Source organism: Dermacentor andersoni, chromosome 11 (genome assembly GCF_023375885.2).
Source record: "Dermacentor andersoni chromosome 11, qqDerAnde1_hic_scaffold, whole genome shotgun sequence".
Taxonomy (NCBI): Eukaryota; Metazoa; Arthropoda; class Arachnida; order Ixodida; family Ixodidae; genus Dermacentor; species Dermacentor andersoni.
In genome coordinates, this window is record NC_092824.1 from 105905585 (window position 1) to 105929555 (window position 23971).

The 23971-nt window shown below is 46.4% G+C and overlaps 3 protein-coding genes across 5 annotated transcripts in view; 2 read left to right on the plus strand and 1 right to left on the minus strand.

Annotated features, from left to right (window-relative positions):
• Positions 1-8423, plus strand: part of Tnpo (transportin 1) — a 74826-nt gene extending 66403 nt beyond the window's left edge. The window contains exons 20-22 of one of the 2 annotated variants that reach the window (XM_050186031.2): positions 2361-2535; positions 3190-3302; positions 5104-8423. In XM_050186031.2, coding sequence (XP_050041988.1) covers positions 2361-2535; positions 3190-3297 — 283 coding nt within the window. In that variant the 3' untranslated portion in view covers positions 3298-3302; positions 5104-8423. Of the gene's footprint in view, positions 1-2360; positions 2536-3189; positions 3303-5103 lie in introns of those variants that run through there. The other variant, XM_072285568.1, reaches the window with a different exon arrangement.
• Positions 8424-11394: 2971 nt separating this feature from the next.
• Positions 11395-13824, minus strand: Prx2 (Peroxiredoxin 2). Of its 2 annotated transcripts, none has more exons than XM_050186061.3 (6): positions 13706-13824; positions 12583-12720; positions 12330-12446; positions 12089-12211; positions 11876-12006; positions 11395-11586 (listed from the first exon to the last, which is right to left on the minus strand). In XM_050186061.3, exons 2-6 carry the CDS (start codon positions 12714-12716, stop codon positions 11498-11500), a joined length of 594 nt encoding a protein of 197 aa, XP_050042018.1. In that variant the 5' UTR covers positions 12717-12720; positions 13706-13824; the 3' UTR covers positions 11395-11497. The 2 variants fall into 2 exon arrangements, with proteins under 2 accessions (XP_050042018.1, XP_054931276.1); XM_055075301.2 differs by lacking the exon at positions 13706-13824 and adding an exon at positions 13426-13450.
• A 142-nt stretch (positions 13825-13966) lies between these two features.
• LOC126539259 (DNA primase large subunit-like) overlaps positions 13967-23971 on the plus strand; it is a 67445-nt gene continuing 57440 nt past the window's right edge. Inside the window, exons 1-2 of the mRNA XM_055075300.2 lie at positions 13967-14023; positions 14516-14598. The gene's annotated coding sequence lies outside the window, so the exon portion shown is untranslated. The remainder of the gene's footprint in view (positions 14024-14515; positions 14599-23971) is intronic.

Genomic DNA, 23971 nt, shown 5'->3' on the forward strand with positions numbered 1-23971 from the left:
TGCCTCGTAATCAGATTGTGGTTTTGGCTCATAAAACCTCATTGTTGTTATCCTTTCGTTTTTTCGAAAGTGTCCCGGGACAATGTATAGTACAAGCTACATTAACATTTCTGAACGTCACCAAAATAAAATAAAGAATGAAAAATGTTGGAGTTGCCCTTTAAAGCTATTTGGTAGAAAGCACTAGTTGATTTTTGCCGGCTGTAATATTCAGCCACAGCGTCTCTTTCTCTTTTTGAAGCAAGCAGCCAATCAACTTTAGGCATCCAAAAAGTTGCATGTGGCCGTGCAGACGTGTAAGACCTCTACACCAAAATTCGGACAGCAGTAAACGTTGGCAAATTGCACCAAAGTTATATCAAATGTTGATATTAGAAGTATTGATGCTTCAGTGTGAAAAGAAAATTCAGGAATACTTTTATAGATTGGTCACTCGCAGCATGCTGTGAAGGCTTACAGTCTCCACAACTTTTATAATATTGTGACAAATACAGTCGACTCCCATTCGTTTGACCCTTGCGGCACCGCAAGATGTGGTAGTATTAACAAACAGCGGAAACAAATCAAAACATTCTTTCTGCGTTTCACATTGAAGCGCACGCAACACAATCAGCCCGTGGCAACCAGTGCCAACATGTTTAAATGTTGCCTCGGCGTTGAACTTAAAGGAAAAGTAAAGTAAGATTAAGGTAAATCAGTTTCACCCCTAATGATGCAGTAGCACCATCATCTGAATTTCTTCTTTTTCAAGCCTCAGTAGCGGCTCCGCAGATGCGGGGACACGAGCAGGGTTCGAATTAACCGAAGAGGCACACTTTCGCGTTTGGTTTCTCACCCAGCCTGTCCAGTGCATTCGAGTTAAGTGAAAAGTTGAATTGAAAGCAGAGGTCGAATTAATGAGAGTTGACTGTATAGGCAGAGAAAGGTGAACTTTACTAGTGATGTAAGTGGGGCCCTGCAACACTTTGTAGTGAAGTCCTGAGTGGTATCTCGTGTCTGTAAGGTAGGCCTAGCAAACCTCTTCCGTTAAGTTTTTTTTTTTAAGTCATTAAAAAAAATATCGCTGTTTTGCCACAAAGCAATGAGTACGATAGTAACAGAATATTACACAAAGTGCAAGACTCGTAGCTGTAGTGACAGTATGAATTGAAGTAAACGTAAGCTACGTAAAAACGATCTGTTGTACCAATGGTCCTCTGTTTAAATCCTGCCATTGAACAGTTTCATTTATGTTTATTAATTAAAGCGAACGTCTTTCTTAGTGTCTTTACCACCACTTTCTTGTATCCAGTATACCTCAAACCTCTTTCCTGGGTCGATCCTACAGCCGTGCCAGCAACATTGCAACATCTTCAGATTTGAGCTCTGTTATTGTTTTGCACTTTTAATTTTTAAGTCTGAGAAGATTTAAGATAAAAGGCATGCATTGTGAGTGTTTTGTTTCATATCATTTGTTTGTGGGCTGCCATTCCCAAAATTCGGAGGAATAATTTTGTCATGGATGTAAGGCCTGCTATGAGCAACATTAGTTAAAGAATGGTGTGGTAATATAACCCGCATATACCACATGTCATGTAGCATGACTTGGCAAATCGCATACATATACCTAAATATATATGAAACCTCACAACGACGACTGCAAAAATTTCCTTGGGAGTGTCCGTATAATTGCTGTCGCAATAAAAGATGTTTTAAATTTTTCAGTATGTATCAACAGTCTCTCAGAGTGCCAAACACTTGCCTCTTTCGAGGCTTTACCTCTGCTTACTTCTCCTAATGCTGTAATCAATGGTCCTCCATTAGGAGCAAAGGTGCTGTCTGCTTGTTAATTATTACAACATCAGTGATCACAGTGCAGTATCCACAACCTTTGTCCAATAGGAACTGGACACATGTCACGTAGTGTTGGAAGTTCTTGGTTACCATAGTGCATTGCTGTAAGGAGCATCTGGCTGTACTGTAACAAAAATTAGTGTGGCACATGGTCGACTAACTCCACAAGATTGGTTGGTTAGTGTACTACGCGAGAGTTGTAATGTTTTCCTTGTGTTCAAAGCATGGTCTAATGAGCACTCGTAAAAGTGTTGCAGAGCCCCACTCATTTACCTAATAGGCGCTTCCGTCATGGAAACCTGTCTTTATTAACATGTTTTATTTGGTTACTACCTTAGTTTGTTAGTTTTTTACAAACTTCTTTTTATAACCTGCTGCTTGCCTCTTAGCATTAGGTCAGTTTCAAAGGCACTATTAAAATATGTATGTGTATATTTATGAAAACGTACAACTAGGCTATTACGCATTCTGTTGGCCCATCCTAACCATTCTCTTCTGTTGTGCCACGCCTGGTCAACTGTGTGAAGGTGTTCATCGCTGCGGAACATTAGGGACAACGAAGAGAAGGACTCTGCCTTCCGTGGCATCTGCAGCATGATCAGTGTAAACCCGGGTGGAGTCGTGCACGACTTCATTTTCTTCTGCGACGCCGTCGCATCCTGGGTCAACCCCAAGGCAGACCTGAAGCAGACGTTCCACGAGGTGAGCCTTTGTGGAGCCCAACAGGGACAGGATCTAACCTTTTCCACAATTGTAAAGTTCGCTTTCCTGTGAGGCAGCGTGCCAAGGTAGTGGCGAGGTAGTCGTTTTTAGTCGTTGCATGGATACGAGCATGGCTTGCTTGTCCTATGACAGGGAAAATGTTAGCGTGGCTCTCATGATGGAACCATGTGCAAGGGACAAGTGTCGCGTGTGCAGCTAGCACTTCATATGAACCATGGCCTGTGCTGTCATTAGTTGGGCAAATCTGCAATGCAGAGAGGCTGACTTGCGAATTAGAAAAGCAGTCTATACTGTTTTTCTAATTGGAAACAACTGAAAATGATTGAAAATAGCTGTACTGTAAATTGGACAATGTAAGCCTAACATTGGGCACTGTTTGCCCAGCAAACATTTGAGGTGGTAGCTGACATACTGGGGACATATTATGCAATGCTTATTTTCTTTATCAATTCCTTCAGCCCTTCATCATCGTCTCGCATGTTGCCAAGCCATTGTTATCACCAACATTCACTCATTCAAGTAGTCACTGTTATCCAAAGTTATGTGGAGCAACTGTAGTAATACAAGGTTATTAAATGTGGCATTGATGTAACAGAGAGGTGGCTTTACTATCTGTGCCCCATTGTTGCGCAGATACTCCACGGCTTCAAGAACCAGGTTGGTAGCGAGAACTGGCAGCGTTTCTCTGAACAGTTCCCGCCTGCCCTCAAGGAGAGGCTCACAACCAATTATGGTGTCTGAGAAAGGTACGATATCTATCTATCCCCTCTGGTGTGGGATGGAACATATCATGTGATGCACATGGGAGAGGCTGTTAAAGGAAGTTCCGTAGCCATTTTTGTGAGGCTGCATAGACAGTATGAAATATTAAAGAACGAGGAAAGTCCCGAAATTTTGCTTTGAAGCAAAATTTCGGGACTTTAATAAGCAAACTTTAATAAGTGACCTTATTAAAGTTCTGCATCCATCCATCCATATACCTCACTCAAGTAGGCCACACCTTTACGCGGTTCTTTTACCCAGTAAACTATAATTTCTGTTTCTCACCGCATTTCACCGGCTCCGCATTGGAGGTCAGCTTGGAGTTTGTACGACTGTGGTGGTGAAAGCTGTCATCTTTGTACTGCAATGCGGCATTGCTGCTGCGTTCGAGCATGGCAGTGGCTGGATGTTCGTGATGGCTTTGACGTAGGCTGTTTAGCGAAAGCTGACGGCATGGTGCTACAGCTAGCCACAACCACGCTTGAATGCACCAGCAGCGAGGCCAGGAATCAGACCCTTAGTACTACCGAAGGGTGTGAGTACACCCTTTTACAGTTTTGCTGTGTTTGATGCACTAAATCAGGTCTTAGATTGGCATACATCAGTGAAGAATTTTATTTTTTCTGCATGACATTTCTATTTGTTTTCAACACATGTGTGGATCCTCATGTGAACTTTACAGAAGGAAAACTGGTGCACGAATTCAGTGACCATACAAAGCAGAAATGTTTTTGCTTGACTCAGTGGCCAAATTGTTGCATGCAGTTCTGATTATTGAACAATGCACTTTAAGGTTCGAAATGTTTTGATCGTCCTTGTACATTGAGTCAATGGGGCCAGTGACGGTGCCGCATACTTGTCCAAATTATCGGTCAGTAGCTGTAGGGCTCTGCTATGCTCAGCACAGTATTGTGCGTTTGAATCCCACATGCAGTGTGTGTTGCATTTGAACATGGCCGAATAGTCCAAAGATTTGTGTACGAAACATAAAGGTGCAGAGTAATCAAATGCGAGTAATCAAAAATGAATCTGGAGCACTCTGCTAGACCATCTCTCATTTGTTGTCTAAACCTCGTCAACCAATCAACAAGAAGTGTTAAGATTTGTGTCTGTGGGCTCAGATACTGTACTAGGCATTCTATTCCCCGGTACTAGAAGGTAGTTACATTACTTCTCATTTTGCTTCTTGCATTTGTCTAACTCCATTTGATATGATTTTGTGCGACACAGTTCATAATAATGTGAGGGGGCTGTCATCATTGGTGACAACCATTTTTGTGCGATCAGATGAACGCAATTTTTATATGAGGAACAACCTGCAACTTCGCAAATTCACGTTTTGTTTACCTTTGCTTTTGTGGTAGTAAATATTTCAGAGAAAATTTAGAATTTGCTATCCATGTGTGTTGCCAGTCGTTAGTAAAAAAAGGGCATCTTTGTGGTTGCAGTTGCATCACAGGCTATGCGATTAGTCAAACTAAGTCTAAGCTTGTCAGACATCAGAACTCCTAGTAACAGCACTCCTCAGCACACTTCCCGTCACTCTTGCAGCAAAAGCTACCATCATTTTCTCTTCTAATATACAACCCGTTACCGTAAAATCAGTAAAAGTAGACTTCTTCCAGAACACTTTATCTAAGTAAACTGATTCAGTTTCTCTTTAAAGCTAGATGATTACTTTTGTTGTAGTCGGAACAAACCTTATAACCTTCTCATAGGCGGATGCGAGAGTGTTAATTATTGCTCGTAGCCTTAACCAAGTATTGTTAATTCGTTCTTTTGCAGGGTGGCCTCAGAGGGAAGAATTGGGAGGCGTCGTGCGAAGAAGACTCTGGAGTGGAGAAAGTGCACACGCTACGGGTGTTTTTTCTCTGCGCAGCCATTGGGTAGCAAGAAGAAGAAACCGACGTGCCCCCCTCCAAGCCGCTGCCACCGTCGTCGTGCCGGGCCCATACCGCTACCGCCGCCTCCGTGTCGCACCGCCAGCCATCGCGAAAAGAAGAACCGGGGAGGGGGGGTGTCCGCGTTGTTAGCCAGGGGTCCGAAAGCAAATGAGCGACAGTTAAAAACATCGCGTTCTCGTCTCGTGTGATGGACATGTAAAAACCGCGTTCGCGTTATCGTCTCGTGTGATGGACATGGTAATCTCGCGTGCCTCCAAGAAGCGACTGGTCTTGGCCAAAGAGAAGCTTTCTCTCTTCGAGTTTGTTTGCGTCAGATAGGAATAACTTCGCGTCGCCGTATCTTTGTTAGGTCATGGACGGGTTTAAAAAACAAAAAGGATGGAATGCGCCTTGTGTGTGCAGCGAACCTGCGGGACGGAAAAGAAATCCGGATGTTGTGTGGAAGGCAACGGTGCATGATCACCTCGGGAGAAAAAAAGAAGGTTCTCTATTCTGGCAGCAGCTCTCTTCTGCAAAGGGAAACGACCCCGAGCAAAGGACAGAAGTGGCGCCACTGTGTGTGGATAGGAGGAACTGTTTCGCCATCGGAAACAATCCCTCGCCACCGACCTGTGTGATGGGCCCTTCGTGGGAACGTGCCGAACTTGCATGCCGCAACGTCATCAACGTATCCGCAGAAAGCGCATGCCAAATGTTTCTAGAGCCAATGAATGAAGCGAGACTCTTTTTTTTTTTTTTTTTTCCTCTTTCCCTTGGCCCTCAGGTGTCGTTTACAAGCATTCTCTCTAGGTCGTTTTTTCTATGTAAGTCTACGGTCGCTGGCGGCTTTGCAGTGACCGCCACTGTCACATGTTGTTGCGCGTTTTTTCCGGGGCAAGTCAGTAATTTACCTCGCGGATGCAATTGATAGTCTACGCGTTGTTAGGTCACCGTCATGAATGCGCGCTGAGGGTTAGGCGTGTTCTTGTTCTTTTCCCACCTTAGTGATACTTTCTTTTCCCCTGTGACCGCTACATCGTGGCTCATTTATTTTATTGTTGTCGAGCCATGAGAAAACTTACTCGCTTCGCGGTCCGTTATCGCGACATTGAGGTTTTCGCCAACCAGTGTGCTAACTTTTTTGCTGTGTAGTTGTAACAAAGCTTTTTGGATTGAGCGACAGTCTGTTTTACTGCACAACGCTAGGATGTATTTTCATTTTTTGCCAAAGGCAGCTTCCCGTATTTTTTTTTTTCTTTGTTGTACTTAAGGAGACTATTTTTACTGTTTTTGTACAGATTTAAAAAGAGACTGTCAGCTTGTTTTTTAGTGTCATAAAAAATTAACGAAGTTCCTCTGATTACTATCTTTCTCTTAATATTATCTTACTCGTGAGCAGGAACGCGACAAGTTTCAACGCGTGTGTCGGGGTCCTCAGGTTACACTGTTTTTTGCTCGTCAGTCAGTATAGCAACTTTAGGAGAGTGAAACAAATTGGTCATTTTGTTTTAGCTTTATTGTTAGGTTAATTTTTTTTTTACTTATACAATTTTTCTCAAAGGATCTGTGATGATGTTACAAATACTAGAGTGCAAGATGCATCGTTGTTGTACAGGAAGTATTTCTTCATGTATCGCTTTTTTCATCGTTTATTTTTCACGGACGACACACATAACATGGGTGGGGATGGGTGGGAATCGCGTGAATGTGTAATAGCGAGTGCGCGTGTGACTGCGTATGATCTTTTTTCCTCCTTCGCGTTTTTAACTTTTTTTTTTTTCCATCGCCGTCGTCGACACGTCACACACACACAACTTCTTGTCATTCCTCGTGACGAAAAGCTCGTTTAGAAATCCGGTTTTTTGGGCGCGTTTAGAAAAAGCTTCGAACGGAACAGGACAAAATCGCGTTTATCGAAATGGGATTGGTTTGTCGCTCGCGGCTCAGTGGAAGGCACGAATCGCGTTGGCCAGCGCCCTTGGTCGCCTGTTTTTGTTTTTTCTTGTTTTTCTCGATGTGATGACCCAGCCTGCCTCAGGAGTCCCAACAGTCCCTGCTGCATCTTTAGTTGCGCCCAGGAATCTGAAGCGGCACGGCTTCGCCCTTACGCCAAGTCCGTGCTGCATCTCTGGCCGCGGGCAATTTGTTTGCTGTTTCGTTCCTAAATTTTGCAGAGTTAGCCGTGCAGCTATCCTTGTCACGCTATGCTCAACTGATTTCGGGCAGGACTGTGGCTAGCCATTGCTGTCGGTAGCAAGCACCCAACTTTGTGTATTGCTGGGCTGGTCCCCGCTTCTTGTTGTTTTCTTCCATCTGCGTTGAATTGTTTACTTCGTTTTTGTTGCCCTTCTCCCCACGTGGCTTGTCTCATAGATATTCCCGTGATGTGCTCGCCACGTGTGTTTAATGGGCTGTCAGCCGGCATTCCTCTGCACTTGTTGCACCTTTTTGCTGGATAATGCAGCAGCTGTGGTCATGTGAAGTGAAAATCGTGAAAAAAAAAAGGGTGATTTCTTCCCCTTTCCCCCAGTAATGTCACACCTTCCCCACTCTTTCCCTTGAAGGTGGGAGATTTTTTGAAGCCTTCGCAGTCATGCTTGGAAGGCAGTCTCGTTTCTGTTAACTGTGTCGCCACGCATACGCGTACCTTTCTGAAAGGGCACCGTCTCAATGCTCGTCATAGTGATCCAGCCTTTGATGGGAGCAGTTTTCTGGTTGTTGGTGTGGCGTGATGCTTATCTGTATTTTATCTTTTCCTCCCCTTTGCCATTGGTGTGTAGAGAGAGATTTCTTGTGATGGTGATGACAGCGGTGATAGTGTGTGGTGGAGAACGCTTGCCAGTTTTTCAGTTTCTCACTCTGTGCCATGACAAGGTTTCTCTTTTTCTCAACAAAGTTGAACCTAATCTTGCAGATTTATTTTGCATGTTTTTTGTGTGTGGAGGAAAGTTGGTGAAGATGGTTTATGATTATTATAGTCATTCTGTGTGCAAAGAAGCACTAATTATTCCTGACCACTGTTATTCAGCAGCAGAAAGTGATAGTTAGATGGGCAAAATGGCACTGCCTTCTGTTATTCGATGGTGATAAAACAAAAAGAATAGCGACAATTACTTCCTGCTTTTTCTCTGTGTAATGTGCATGAATTTGTGTGTACCTTGGTTTTTATTCACTTCAGAACATTCACCTGAAAAAAAAAAATGCATGCAGTTGTTTCAAACACGTTCTTGAGTCTGTCTGCATCACTGTAGTGTAGTCTCAGAGCCATGGCTGTGGCTTGAATACAATGTTTCAGCAACACCTTTAAAGAACAGTGCAGTATATAACAATTCGTGATAATCATAAATTGCATAACAATTGCCAATAATCAATCAGTGCTCCAAGCTTGGCTAGGTGAGGCTCTACTTGCTAGGAATCCCAAGACTTGCCAATTTCAAGATATTCCTTGTCAGAATCTGGCACATAATACCCAAGTTCCATGCAAATGTCTCAGTGCATGGAGAAGCATTAATTGAAAAATCGTGCATGGAACACCATTGCATTTTATCATAAGATTTCGGATTTGCATCGCAGCTGTGTGGTGTCAATCTGAAAAATTCTGCCCTGATTATGGAGTGTTCAAGATACAGGACAGCTCTGGATCCATTGTTTGACTACTAGCTGTTTATCACTGAGTCTTCATCTTACAATAATCCTTGCTCATTTCTAATCAATGAAATATATTCTAGTGTAATCATTGTTCTAGTTACCATGCAAATTTTTATGGCATTCAGAGCTGAAAACTGAGTGACATTTCTGCTGCACTGTTTTTAAAAAATTATCCTTTGCTGAAAAACCAGGTAGAAAGTCTGTACCAACCAGCTATTTGGATCAACGGTAAGCAGATCTGGTGGAGCGCCCTTTGGCTCTGTCAGTCGCAAAAAGTTTGCGATCTAAAATGTTTTATCAGCGGGTCTTTAGTGAAGTGCAATAGATGTTTTTTTTTTTTTTTTTCGGGGGGGCGGGGGGGGTCTATGCTCAGCACGAGAACAATTGCTTGAACGTTGTGCAAGGCTCCTGCGCCGTAGACAACGCAAGTGGATTGGTCAAAATGGAAAGCTGCTGGGCGGGCCTCAAGCCGCGATAGCAATGTGTACTGAGGGCACAACCTGCGGATAAGCGAATAGAACTTGACCGTGTCTTGTCGCGAGGAGAAAGTTAAACCAACAGGGAAAAAAAAAAAAAAAAACTGCTGTTCCCGCAGATCAGGTGTGCTCCAAATGCGGGACTATACCCTTCGTTCTCAAAGTCCTTTCGATTGTAGAACACGTGATGCACAGTCTGGCAGCGTCATGCTGAAGGCTGTTCTTCGCGAGAGGAATTATGGGATCGTAGTGCGGATTGCGAAGCAGATATCTGACGTGAAAGCCTGCGTTGGTCGCGGCAAATTGGAGGCAGGAAGGACCGTTCCGTAGTGTAAAATTTCGCCCTATGTTCGAAGTGACAATTCCGACGACCCTTGCCCGTTGGCGCGTACAAGTTGAGAGGCATCACCAGGCAACGGACGAGTTCGACGGCTGTAGTCCCGGAGTCGTGCAGACGGCGGTCTTAGAACGGTAAGGGGAGTCTCGTACGTAGTACTACCATGCCGTACGGCTACCGCTGAGGAAAGCAACGTCCAGGTGTATGTTTTGTCTCGCAGGACTTGGGTCTGCCAATATCACAGGAAGAGAGGGGGGGGGGGGGGGGGGGCGTGCTGTTATGTGAGCGCTTGCGCGCGAATTCGCGGAGGGTTGAAGCAGCACTTGGTGGTGTTATTCTCCGACACTTGTCTACGGCGGCGAGTTTAGGGTGCTTTGTTTAGCTCGGGGGACTCTAGCATGGTAACGGAGAAATCGTCCCTCTCGGCAACAGCAAGTACCTCGTCGAAGTTGACGAGCTTTGCTACGTTTAAAAGACTACATATCTTGTGACTGTCGGAAGCAATTTTTCTTTCAGGCTGGTTAGAAAAAAAAGAATGGACATTTCGAAACTGAAGTCTACTATAAATAAAGGTATCGATTCCGTAAACTGCCATCTAATAATACTTACAAAGCGGACGTAATTAGAAAATTTGTCTTTTAAATTCTGTTACAAATTCATGTAAGCCAGAAGTTGCAGTTAACAGACCTGCGACATCAGTTTTGCATGCAGAGTTGAGGATTTGCGAACACTGATTTTTCGTAAGAAAATGTTGGGTCCTAAATTAATCACTGCTTCCTACAGTCACTGGAATTCTTTCTCGAGTGCGACAAAGTTCACAAATCGGTGCGTGGGGTTGGCTTATTCTTATTGGTTGCACGACGGGGCCGATCCGGGTGTTGGCGACAGCGCTCGATGCGATAGCGAAAAGGGTAAGCAAGTGGCCGTTCAGGACTGCGGCCCCAGGGCAGGAGGATAGATATCAATAGTGCATTCTTTTAACAGTTGCACCCTTTGGGGTGTATATTTGATCCACAATAATCATCTGCCTTGCTTGCGTTTCCTCTTTAAAACTCGGCACTCGCTACTTTCGTGTCGAGAATGCTTGGCGACTTGGAAGCACCGGTCTTGCTGACATATGACGGACGATTAATGTTGTGGGACAAGCCCCAAAGGTCCGTGGAATAGCTAGCCACAACCGACGACAGAATACGCATTGCGTCGTGTTCTACAACTGTGCTACACAAGCTTCATTACCAATACAGAGTCGAGTCGCTGCTAGTAGCTTTTCTATTAAGATGTAAGAATTGATGTATTTCTAGAGAGCTACAGGGATGCATGAGGCCACATAGGCAAGACTTGCACACCCTGAAGGCACTCAATACTTCATGCACCTGAGGCTGTGCATGCAACAACGAAAATATCACTGTAGAGTTGCAAGGAAACCGCAGTAATTAAATTATTGCACTGCCTCCATCTTGCCTACTATAGTTGCTATATGAAGTCAGTGGTTGTGTTTGGCATAGGCCATCCTATCTAACTGGACGAAGTATACATTGCTAGTGTATAGCAGTGTCCAGTTATTAGAAGTCAAGGTATCCAAAGGACTTCACCCATGTGGAGGTTTCTGTTCAAGATTAGCAATACTTCCATGTCGATATGCATGCTTAATAGTAATATATATGCATGTACGAGTCACTCCTGAAAAGTAGCGACAGAAGCAGGAGTGAAGCCACAGACAGAAACGGGGAAGTATGAAAAATGTTACTTTAATACTTTACATGAAGCACAGTGTCACGCATGGACATGGAGTGGAACAACAGTGGGCTTTGGCTTGAAGCTGTGGAAGAGGGTACTCAGTGGTCACTTTTTGCAAAGTAGGCCTTGCTGCCCTTGGGGTCGGGCTTCATGGTGTCACCTCCAGGCTTCCAGTTGGCGGGGCAAACTGCACATTAAAGACAAGCACATTATGCACAAGGACTGAGCACTTAGGGCCATGAAGTTTTACAGCAAAGCTTTTTCACAGATCAAGTAGCAGCCAAAAAGTGGCTAGATGGGAGCCAATGTTTCGAATGGGGTTTTGTATATGTCGGGGCTGTTTCAAAAGAATGCATGGCTTGACCCAACAAGCAAACGACTAGAAAGGTGAGCAATGTGAATGCCAGGTATGTTTGTACCAATTGCGGGCATCCTATTAAGCACACGTTGCAACCTATCAAATGTGGCCTGTATACCTTCTCCATACTTGTCGGTGTACTGGAAGGCTTGGACAAGCCGGAGAGTTTCATCAACAGAGCGGCCGACAGGGAGGTCATTCATCGTGATCTGGCGCAGAAGGCCCTTGTTGTCAATGATGAAAAGGCCACTGAAATGCAAGAGAGGTCGTGCTTGAGGCGGGAGCATGCAGATAAGTGAGTGCCATCTTAAATGTAAGGGGACTAGCTAACCGGAAGGGAACACCATCATCTTCCTTGAGGACACCATAGGCTCTTGCAATTTTGCTGGTCTTGTCAGCCAGAAGTGGGATCTTCATCTCGCCAAGACCACCTTGCTTGCGGGGTGTGTTGATCCTGCAGGGAGAAAGTTTTGAGCACAAATATGCATGTACACATTTTCCGTACGTCTGATCACGGTAACGGAAGGGTTCCGATGCGCGAATTGAGCGATTGCGAACGTCGGGCACATTACCATGCAAGATGGCAGAAGTGGCTGTCGGTGGAGCAGGCAACTACTTCGCAGCCGATCTTACGGAACTCGTCCGCTCGGTCGCTGAAGGCGATGATCTCCGTGGGGCAGACGAAGGTGCTGAAAGGGGGGTGATGAGAATATACAAATTTTTGGGTGAGGATTTTGTGCCGAACGCGAGCGCCGCGACGTCAGCGAGGGAGAGCCCATGGAAATACAGGCGTCAACAAGCGGTTGCATGCCCTATTATACTTACAAGTCAAGCGGGTAGAAGAAGAGGACCAGGTACTTGTCCTTGTAGTCTGACAGCTTGATTTCCTTGAACTCGCCGTCGATCACAGCGGTACCGCAGAAGTCAGGGGCCGGCTTGGTCAGCTGTGGAAGGCTCATTTCTCTGGATGTGCGAAGAAACGAAAGGTAGGGCGAAAAGGTCGGCGTTCAGAGCGACACAGGATACAGGTGCGGTCTGATTGGCAAAAGCACACACGCGAAGTGTGACAGGCGCACAGACGCAGGTGCGGCGCGGATGCAAACAGAAACAAAAAAAAGGGGGGGGGGGGGAGGGAGCAGCGTAACCGAAACACAGCTCACACACATACGGGGAGTGATGAGAGATAAACGATACGGGGACACAGCTACGGTGGAAGAAGGGGCTGCTGCAATCGTCGAAGAAAGTTGCCGACCGAGATAGCGAACGCAGGGCGCGCGTTGTCAAGCTAGAGTGAAATTAAAAAAAAAAAATGAGAATGAGAAGGTCGTGACAAAACGCGAGCGGCACCGCGGAATCTAATTTAATTCCTGCGACAAGGCAGGCAAAGACGACCTTGAACAATGAGATACGTGCCACGCCGCGCATGCCGGCACATTCATTGATCGCCGCAACGAGCATGCCGGCATGAACTAATCATATGACACCGTTGCAGCGTGTATTCTTTTCCGGTTAACAAACGCTATAGCGTGACGCGATAAAGCAGCAGGAATGACATCTTTCTTCGCACAGTGACGTACTACATGCAAGCTCCCAGCAACATGCGGGTGGCGTAGTACAACAGGTAGAAAAACGATGCGGAAATTCTATCGTATGGTATTGGATTCTCACATTCGGAATACTTGTGGACTGATAGAAAACTACCGCGCCGCACTGCCGATCACAATGAGCAGACTGGCAATTCGTTCCCAGTCACCAGAGGCTCGAGAGAGACGAACGTCGAGGATACAAAGGCACAATGGGTTCCCCTCAAGCCTGGCCGCGAACACCACGCCGGCCGGATGAATGGGGATCGGGCAGAACGGCGCGTTTTTCCGGCACGAAAACGCCCGCTACACAAGCTTGAGGCACGCGAAACGAGCTTCAGCGAAAATGCGCGACGATTACTCACGTGATTTGGAGTCGGACGTGCAGAGAAGAGAAATAAAGGGTAATCCACGGAGACACAGGCGAAAACCGCTACACTGACCCGAAAGGAGAGAGCAGTCTGCGGCGGCGGGAGCGCGTCCTTCCGTTTTTGTACTTTTTGTGTCGCCCCGTTGGTTGGCGGGAGGAGGGAATCGGCGCGCGTCACGTGACAGGCGGAGAGCGACTGCCTGCTCTAGCCCCGCGTCGGCGCGTGCGTGGGGCGGCTTTCTTTCTTTCTTTTTGGCGGCTTCGTCATGCAGCTTCGCTTTCGAGAAGGTTCCCGCTACGTGCAACATTCGGCGTGAGCTAAATTTATATCGAGTGCATATGATTTTGAGAAAGCGAATGAGTGAATTCTGTAACAGGTGTCCATAATGCGACCCGATTCAGCGCGGCGTCTCTCTAACGCCCCACATTTTTGATCGCGTTTCATATTAGATTTGGTAGGAGGCGCAGCGCTAGGGCGCGCATAGGGCGCGCGATGCGCGCTTTTTTCGACCGTGCGGCAAATTGCTCTGGTTTTGGTGTCGCGAACGTTGTACGTGAACAAGATGTTACGTTCCCGCTGTCCGACTGTAGCGCTGCGTCATAGGACCCAAGATGATTACGATGAAAGTGTTGCTAAGATGACCAAGCCTATTGACTACCGCGTAAATGAATTCTAGTGGTTGGTTTTTCACTTAAGCTCGACGGCTCTGGCTGCAAAATTGTGGGCGAGTTTGTTAGTTTTAGCGATCGCGTAGGCCGAACAGCCACACTCACAAGTAACACGATGCCTTTCGCTCGGTTTCAGGGGATCAGTTTCCTTCTGCCACCGATACCTGCACCGGTACTTCGGCTCTGCTTACTAACGAAGGACAAGAGACAGCTGACGAGGTGAAGTGTTTTACGCTATATTGTCGCGCGTATTAGGAGATACACAGAAACAGAGACCGCGATCCTCCTTGTTCCCGAGCGGTCGCTTTGCTAGTTGGCGCGCCGTCCAAAACTTTCTAGAACAGTGGACAGAGGTAACGTCCTCCGGAATTCGAAGAAGCGAGGAACACCTCTCTGGGTTCTCACGGTAGCGGCCGGGTTGGATGGAGTAGATGGAGGGGCTTTACGGCCGGGGTGCGGCAGACGAAAGGGATTTCCCTCGTGACGTCACGCGCGTGGCGTGACGTTCCGCGATGATGTAGTCACGGATCGTGCTCCTCCCCTTCTTCCTCGCGGTGGGCCCGTCCGTATTATTTGCATTCTTGGCAGCGGCGGCGGACAGAACGCACCTAAAACCGGCTAAATGAAGCACCGGCTCAGTTCTGAGAAATGATCCCTAGCCTGCGTACAAGTAGTGCCAAAAGTAGCGCTTGGCAGCTGCCGGGCGATCGCTCTCGCGTTCGTCGTCTGCTAGGGCTTATCTGCGTCAATACTCGTTTGTTTTACAACACACTCCCGCGCTTTTCGTGTCGTTGTAATGGCTGTTGTCGAAATACACTGTAGATATGCGTTGGCTTCCTGATGAGCTTCGCATGTCATGTCACCGCCCCCGATAGTAGGCCGCGATCCTGTTATCCAACGTGAACTGAAAACGCGCAATTTGATACGACGAGAATAACATTCACTGAGTGAATCAAATCATTTCGCCGCGGGTGGCTATTGTGCGAGCGGCTATATATCTCGCTTCGATACATCTGTGATTGGCTATATTGCGAAGTAAGACTTCACTCTCCTGATTTTCCGGTTACTCCATTCTTTCCATAGCCTAAACCTTGACGGCGACGTTCGCATTACCTCTTGCTGCAGTCATCACCGTCAGTTGCAAACGGCTTCGCGTATTGATAAATCACACTATTCCCACCACACTTAGCGAAGACGGTGACAGATCCGTCATTGCACGCCAGTTCCCTGTCGCACGAAGTGCTACAGAGGGCGCCGCCGACGCTTTCGCTTCCGCCAGTGCAACATATATAACTACGCTTTCGCAAGGCCGACAAAACATGCCGGAGGCTGCTCCTCCATCGGAAAACGTGGCTATCGCCCACGACAGGCGAGCAACAGGGGGGGAAGATGCCACCGGCCTGACGCGGGCACTTTGCGTGTTGTGCAATGCGCGAGCTGCAAGTACCGCTCGCTGTACATTTCCTTATGTCGGCCGCCCAGTCGCCGTGCGGCAAGCAAGGTATTACGCATACCGCATTTTCCGGGCTATGCCCAGCACTTGCGTATGGATGCAGGGAGCTGGCAAGGAATCAATATGACAGAATTTGCAACAGCTGCCTTGTTCAAGAGTCTACGGCGATGGTCATTGGTAAATCACTTAAGGAGATAATACCGACATGGACATATATATATATATATGTGTGTGTGTGTGTGTGTGTGTGTGTGTGTGCGTGTGTGCGCGCGCGCGTGTGTGTGTGTGGACACACACACACACAAATCACGCTAAACGAACGCTATTAGACAGTGCAAGCCAACAACATTGTGCTTATCATCGAAGGTTACGGTACCTGACGGTAGATCGCTCCTTTCTGCTGACGTGCGAGGCAAGCAAGAGTGAAGTAATAAATGATTTATTACTGTGCACCAATGCATTTCTGTGCCAGTTTCACATGCGGAACTGTTAGTAACAACGAGTTAGTAACGGTAAATGTTATCGTTAGTTATTAAAAGATGAATATCCAGGCGAACACCTACAAGGTAAGATGAGGCCTTCGCGTTTTGAGTCTTGTAGTCACGGGCGGGTATACCGAAAGCCCGTAAATTTTTGAAACTATTTTCAACAACGATTAACTAAATTAAATAGAACTTAACCGCACCACAGAGATTGTATAGATATAGAAGAAAGAAGGGGAGGGGAAAGGAGAAGGTTCAACATTTTATTATTATTATTATTTGGCGCGCATTTAGTTTTTGTACCTTTCGTGTTGTATCTATCACACCCTGTTTTATTTTTATATCTCTTTTTCGCACACCGCTATACAGATAACGAAGCTTCAAGTGAAATTGCGCAATGCAACGTCGACAGAGCGAGACATAGAAACGAGGGGGGCGATCTCGGTGCGTCGCTTCTGTGTCCCGCTTTGTCAATAAACGCATTGTCAACACTGCGCAGTTTTATACTCGAAACTTGGTAAGCGCCAGCTAGACCGAATTTTATTGAAAGGCTAAACAATTATTAAGGAACCACATACGAATATGTGATGAAAAAAAAAAGTTTGGGCTCGCTTTTCTCGCCGTAATATTTTTTATCCCTCATATAGCTGATAAAGCAGAAAGGGCGTCCAGTCTTCGCCTATGACGTCGCAATCCGGCGTGCACATGGCTCCTGTATACAGGGTGTCTCAACTAACTTTAGCCGCACTTTAAAAAATATGCAAATGCCACGTAGCTCGACAGAACAAACGTAATGTTGTTTACCGTCGCTTGGAGATACTCGAACTACTTTTTTTTTTCATTCCGCCTAACTACATCATTAGCCTTAATTAACCCACTTCTCGAATATTATAATCAGAGGAAAAGTTTCGACGAGAAAATTGTAGGGCCACATGAAAAACTCCCGATACAGCTTTCCGTTGCTCAAAACGTGCTACGCAAGAGTGTTTTTCCGAGCGTGAAAGAAGCCCGCGAATACATGCAAAGTAGCTCGAGCGGCCTCATGCCGTCAGTTCTCCTGGTAAAAAACTGTGAGCGCAACTCCATAACCGCAGTGCTGACTCCAACCCGGAAAACACGCGCCGTACGTGTGATGCACTGCACGTCGCCACCACCTTGGCTCGCTGCCCTTTTGTGGTCGCGCACAGCACCGACATGAAGGAGATCTCGGCGCTCTTTATCTCTTCCTCTCTCCCCCTCCCTCCCCCCCTCTCTACGTTTCGATTCCTGCCAGAAAAAGGAACGCTCGACGAATCACGGAAACGCGTGACGAAGCCAGCCAGCCAAGCACACGTCTTCATGCACGCATACCGCAAAGTGTGACGTAATGGCATAGGATATCTTTCTTTTCCTGTCTCTTTCTTTCCTTTCGTTCTCTTTCATTCATTCATTGATTTTCTTTTCGTTTTCCTTTCCGGTCGCATTTTTGCGCGTTTTCTCCGCGCACGTTTCGAGAGCGTATAACCTTTGGGGCGCGCACGTGAGAAAACTGTGAAACGAATTTGTTCCCTGGCATATGCCGTCACGTGACACGAGCGTTTCGCCGTGCCGCTCGGGGGTGGAAGGACGCGTGTTACGACGACCCCTGCGAGCGGCGATGTGTTAGCGGGTGCGGACAGAGACCGACGGGGTCACTGCGTACAAAAGAAGTGGTCAACGCGGGGGGAGTGTTACCGCGGCGCATTCCACGAAAGACGTGACGTCACGCGAAGATATGCGACAGGGCTACAGTCACAATCCGTGCGGATTAAAAAAGAAAAGAAGAAGAAAATGACTGGCTGTTAAGGGCGTGAAGTGCCTCTGAAGGCAAAATTAAATTACATGTATACGAGTTTTTATTAGCTGCTTGTCAAGCGTTATTTTTCAAAGGGATGAACAGCGAGTGAAAAGAGCATTGTCAACGTACTTGTCTGCTCGTTTTACCTGCGCTATGCCTGTTTGTTTACAAACGTGCGGATTATTTGTAATGTATCCGAGGAACGCGGACGCTCTTTTGCTCCTAACGAAAGCGCAGATGGGCGTGCGGGTGACAGGGGCAATTAAAGTGACTCTGTCTGAAAAAGAAAAAAAAAAGATTGAGAGGTGGGGGGGGGGGGGGGAGGGATAGATGTCATGGGTTCGCGATTGACGGGGTTTAGAGATATACTAACATGATATGCTCTACTGGTAATTTGCGTTAAATGAAGGACCTAGACTTCGCCATACTTACAAGCCCTCTAAATAATTTACTATAATAGCTTCTCTTTGAACTAGTTCTGGCTTCGTTTCCTAGGAGGTGTCTGTGCAGCGATTTCATGACGCAGAAGGTAGTCTCGTGTGAGCAGAAAATCGTGACATTTTTGGCGCTCGCTTTTGCCAGCTCCGGCTCGCTCTGCCATCCTCTACGCTGCTACGTCGAGTCGCGCAACGGGTTAGCTGCGCAGAAAACTATCAAGCGAGCGGATTTCGTTCCACCGACACAAGTTCCACGAAGAATGTGTCCACCGCTGTCAGGAGTCGAACCTTGGACCTTATGGTTAACAAGAGTAAAGCAAAGAACGGGGCTAGTTGGTGGACGTTCATGATTTCATGATTCGTTACTTTACTGACGAATGATTACTGACATTACTGATTCATGATTACATTACATTACTGACGAACGTAAAGGACAGGACGCGTACGTACGTAGCCCAACTATGTACTTGTGCTACGTATGTCCGCGTCCTGTCCTTTACGTTCGTCAGTGTAACACTAAGCGCAATATAATCATGAATGTCAACAAGAGAACGACTGGACAGCGACCGATTTACATTTGTTCTTGTCCTTTCCGCTAACTGATTTTATCGTTGTTATTCGATGTATCTCTGATGTACCTGTTTAATTGCCCCATGAAGAAACTTAAAGGGATAACCGCAGGGTTAAGACGACTAGCTGACACAAGAAATGTCGCAAGCCGAACGTGACGAACGTTAATGTTGATAATTAAGTGTAAGATTATTATTCTTTTTTTCTTTTTGAAGTGCAAGTACTCTGGCACCTAGTTTTACAATTTAGGTGAGTTCCCTCCCTTTTGTTGCCACCCGGTGCTTGTTGTGTCGTTTTGTATCACGTGATCGTGACACTTTCTCAGGTATTCATTTGCCTTTGTGTCAAGCCTCTCGGCAACTGCATTTATATGTCGTACAAGTAAACTCCAACGCATTGCGTCTGTTGTATTAGCGCTGCTGTTATTCCTTCAAGTATGAACCGGCTATAGGCCGAGAGCAAGGTCTGCCATAAAGGAATGTTCGAAGTCGAAGGTCCCGTTACGGTGACACCCTCTCAAAATTGGTTACAGTCGTTGACAACGGGACCCATCGTCTGCATGTTGTATGTTACAATTCTGATTCTGAATTCTGATTCTAAATTATCCGGCACAGAGAACAGACGACACATCCAACTCACACCAGGTCCGACAGGTCGGTGGTAGCAGACGACTCCGGGTAGTGCATGGGACGCTGCGGTGCATTGACCAGCGAGCCCTCCTTGGGGTGCGCTCGCACCTGAGGCATGCCGTCACCTTCTGGAGACGACGTGGCAGATCTTGCTCGCTGCGGCTGCAGATCGCGTTCTGGGACGGCGCTGCTGCCCGACTCGGCTGCCTTGATCGCTTGCGGCAGGTCGGTCAACCTGCACCGCAACAGCGCGTTTAGAGGCGCCTGAAATCAGCGAGAGACCTGCGTCAAAGTTGGGCTCTCAAATCGGAACTATACATTCTTAGGCTGAAGCGGAAGGCACACGCTTTCCTTAAAGGGGCACTAGAGGTGAATATCATCTTGATAGAGATTGAAAGATATTAGGCTTCTGTAATAATGAATTCGTCATTCGTAGCGAGGACAGAGCATTTGTAGGCGAGAAAAATAGAAAAATCGAAGTGGCGCCACCTGTTGTGGACTCTGGTACCTCTCGTATGTGACGTCGGCACTGACAGATTCACAGACAGCGTCATGGAGGGAGGTCACGTGGACATCGCGTCAGCTTGTTCGTTTTGCCGCGGGGAATTCGAATTGAGAAACAGCAGCGAAATTTTTGGCGGCGATTTTCTGTGCAACAACATTATATAGTTTCACACAGAAAACGATGATAGGCTTCTAGGCGAATAGTATATGGATCTTGTTCGACTTAATATTTTCCTTTAAGTGGTCGACGCGGCTGTTGTACATTTCAGCAAGACATGGCTTTAAATCCGTGTGACGCCGTCCTGCTCGCCGGGCTACACTATACATAAGACAAATCAATGCAATCCATCATTATCATGATATATCGGCAATCGGAGCGCCAGAGTTGCCTGAAGTATTTCTTTTGTAGGAGATTATCTGTGGTCGCAATTACATTGGCCTGCGAATTCTTGCGACAGATTAAACACTGACAAAACCACAAACACATATGCCACTAGTTCTTTTTTTATCTCCCAAAACCTATTTAAATAAATATTAATTAGGTGTAGTAGTTAACACAATTATACGTGTTCTAGTGAATTACCTGACAAGGTGCGTAATACAAATTCATAAAGAAATGGTATGTACATTTAGCTGAATATAATGAGGTTAATTATTTTTGTGGCAAATGTCGCAGTTGCGTTATCGAAGTTGGCCTGTACAAATGTCGTGTACTGCCAGGAAGGGATGCATGCGCATACACTGATAGGAACAATTTTGTGAATTACTTGACAATGTGGGCACTAATTTCACGGCAAATAATAATGTACATTTAGCTGAATAATTAGGTTTTTAATTAATTTGGTGCAGATGTCGCGTTTGCGGTATTGAAGCTATAGCCTACACAAAGGTCATGTACTGTCTGGAAGCGATACATACACGTACACTTATAGGAACAGTTTTGTAACATCCGGTCTCAAACGTGCTTCATTCAAAACACGTTGGCGTTTCGCTGATTGATTTTTTTCCAAAGTGCCTGGTCAACAAGAGGGAGAAGTGGAGCGGGTAGGAGAGAAGGAAATAACTATAAACCGAGGGAAACGTTTTGTAGCTCGTCTGTGGGACGGATTGCTCCAGAGTGGAGGCTTAATACACTCACCCTTAACAACCACTCTACTCACTCGAGCCGAACCGCACGTGTACAGGGACGCAACGGGGTCCAAATTAAAATCTCGCTTGGGATATCTTGTCACATGTGACCGTGCACAAGCGGGAACACTCTTGTACATGTCCTTCACTGCTAACCAGCTTCACTGTTATTTAGCAGAGGAGTGCTTTACATGACAGTGTTAATACGTCAACCTGCCAAGCATTGCACGACGTTCGTCACAAGTGGGCTCGCGTTGCCTAAGCCCGCATTTCAGACGTTACGCGTTTGCTCGAAAACACTGTCTGTAACGAACAGACGCTAGCTACCCTGCAGCAGCGTTATGATTACGAAAGTCGTCGAAAAGTCGTAAGCTGTGAGACGACATGGAGACGTGTATGTTTGGACGTGCGTTTTTGAGAAACGTGAATTACTTTGTCAAACAGCCCAGAGGATCGCAGGAATATCAGCAGCGACCGAGCAAAGGACCTCTCCGGATCCACCATTTTGACAAGAGGACTTGTCTTACGAGGGCGACTTGCATAAAAAGGACAAGTCCCCGTGTCGAAACGGTGGCTCCAGCGACATACTTTGTTTGACTACGCTTGATGCCATAACAATATTACTCTTTGAATCATACGTTTCTGAGTTGTCACGTGTAGACGTACGCCATACGAGTTCTTTTCATAACTTACGCTGGATGTCACGAAGACGTAAGCTGTAAGACATCCCTAAGGACGTTCGTGACTGAACGTGCATTAAAAAAAAAAAAAAAAACGCGGATTACCTTCTAGATTACACTTCGACTGATCTAAAATCCCAGATGCCACAACAGTTCAATCTTTTTTCAATAATGTCCCCTTAACAAACGTCAAGCGCAACTCACAGACTCGGACTGACTTTGAGGAACACCCTGGTCGGCTTGCCGAACGTGGAAGTGTTCTTCCTGTACGAGGCTCCCGCTCTACGAGCGTGGCTCATCGTCTCGGCTGCCCCTGCCGACTCGAGCCGTCAATGGCTCCACCGGGACACCGAGAGTCGCGTGATCGGAGACCATTAACCGCGACGTCGTTCGTATATGGCCAGACGTTAAACAGTGGCACACGCTCCGCGGCGTCGCCCACGCATATACTTGCTCCGTACGACCCCCCCCCCCCCCCCCCCCCCACACACACACACTTTCCAAGCGCAGACCTAATATGTGTGCCCAGCAAAACATGCTCCTTGGTGTGCTGCTTATTGCTATGTATGTACAGGCTTTCCGCGGTAGGCTGACCTTCTCTCGTACTCCGTTACGACAGGCGGCGACCCTTGTAAGTTGCTCGCTGAATGCCCTCCGGGGGTTCGATACGAGACCGCTCGTTTCGAAGGTCAAGGTGGCACCGACATTGGGAACAGTGGGACAATAGGACTTCCGGTATGTACGCACGTATGCAACCGGCAATAAAAGAACGTCCTGAAGCAGTCGCAGTGCTTGCTCCCGTCTCTCTGTCGACGCTCGGAAACCTAGCGATAATGTAGCTTAGGCTGTCTCTTTATCTTATCTCTATTTCTGCTATCCCTTGTTGGTATCGCTTGCTATATCTCTCGGCTGCTCTTTAGTGCGTTAGGATGCGAACGGGTCGATTACTGGAACTTATAATATCATGTCTGAAGCTTGTATTTGCTCGAATATATATATATATATATTAATTACATTATGCTTGGGCCTAATTTACCATCGACGTGGTTCGGAAAATTGAGGCCTCGTATACTAACATGGAATGAGGTAGCTCGCTACAAACTGAAGCATATATATTGAGACAACCTCAACGGAATTTGAACTAAGTGAACGAGGCTTCCGTGAGGTAGCCGAAACGTCAAAACCCGTTGACCATCACACCACCTTGGGCGGCGTTGTTCTCGTGTCCTAATATGAATGTACACTGTAAAATAATTTACACCCTTAAAAGTGAGAAGGTGTAAATGTGTCTATAACTCACACCCTTAGCTTATAAACGAGAAGAAAGGGGGTTAACCGAAGGGCCCGATTTTTATTAGTCATATCATAGGAAGCCAACAATTTCCCCTTGTCCTCGGTGACAGTGTTTGTTGGCTTCTTATAACACCCTTAGGTTGTTATTTATATAACGAACACCCGAACGGTGTGAGATACAGACACACTTTACACCCTTCTGGTTTTTAAGGGTGTGAACTATTTTTTCTCACACTCTCAGGATGTTATGTATATAACACACCCGAAGGGTGTGAGTTATAGGCACATTTACACCATTTTTCACTTTTAAGGGTGTAAATTATTTTGCATTGTACTTTCGACCGTACGAGACGTCGTCCGATCCCCATTTCAAACTAAAACGGACACGCCTGAATATCCGGGTGCGTGTTCCCTATACTTTCGACACACATATTCTGGCACACGGGTAATATGCGAGTCTGAAGAAGTCAATGTGTATGAACTGCTGAGCTACTCTGTCGGGTCGGAGCTCGAGCGTGAATGAAGCCAACATTCCCGCCTTTTTTTATATTTTCTTTTACGAACATGCCGCTATAATCTCGATGAAGTGGAAGCTTGGGC

What these genes read in the sequence shown, in the direction of transcription:
- Prx2 (XM_050186061.3), bottom strand. Translation starts at nt 12,716, where the DNA reads ATGAGCCTTCCACAGCTGACCAAGCCGGCCCCTGACTTCTGCGGTACC. An exon ending in TTCTTCTACCCGCTTGACTT is followed by an intron (nt 12,447 to 12,582) that starts GTAAGTATAATA and finishes CCCCCCTTTCAG; the next exon opens with CACCTTCGTCTGCCCCACGG. An exon ending in CACTTCTGCCATCTTGCATG is followed by an intron (nt 12,212 to 12,329) that starts GTAATGTGCCCG and finishes TTCTCCCTGCAG; the next exon opens with GATCAACACACCCCGCAAGC.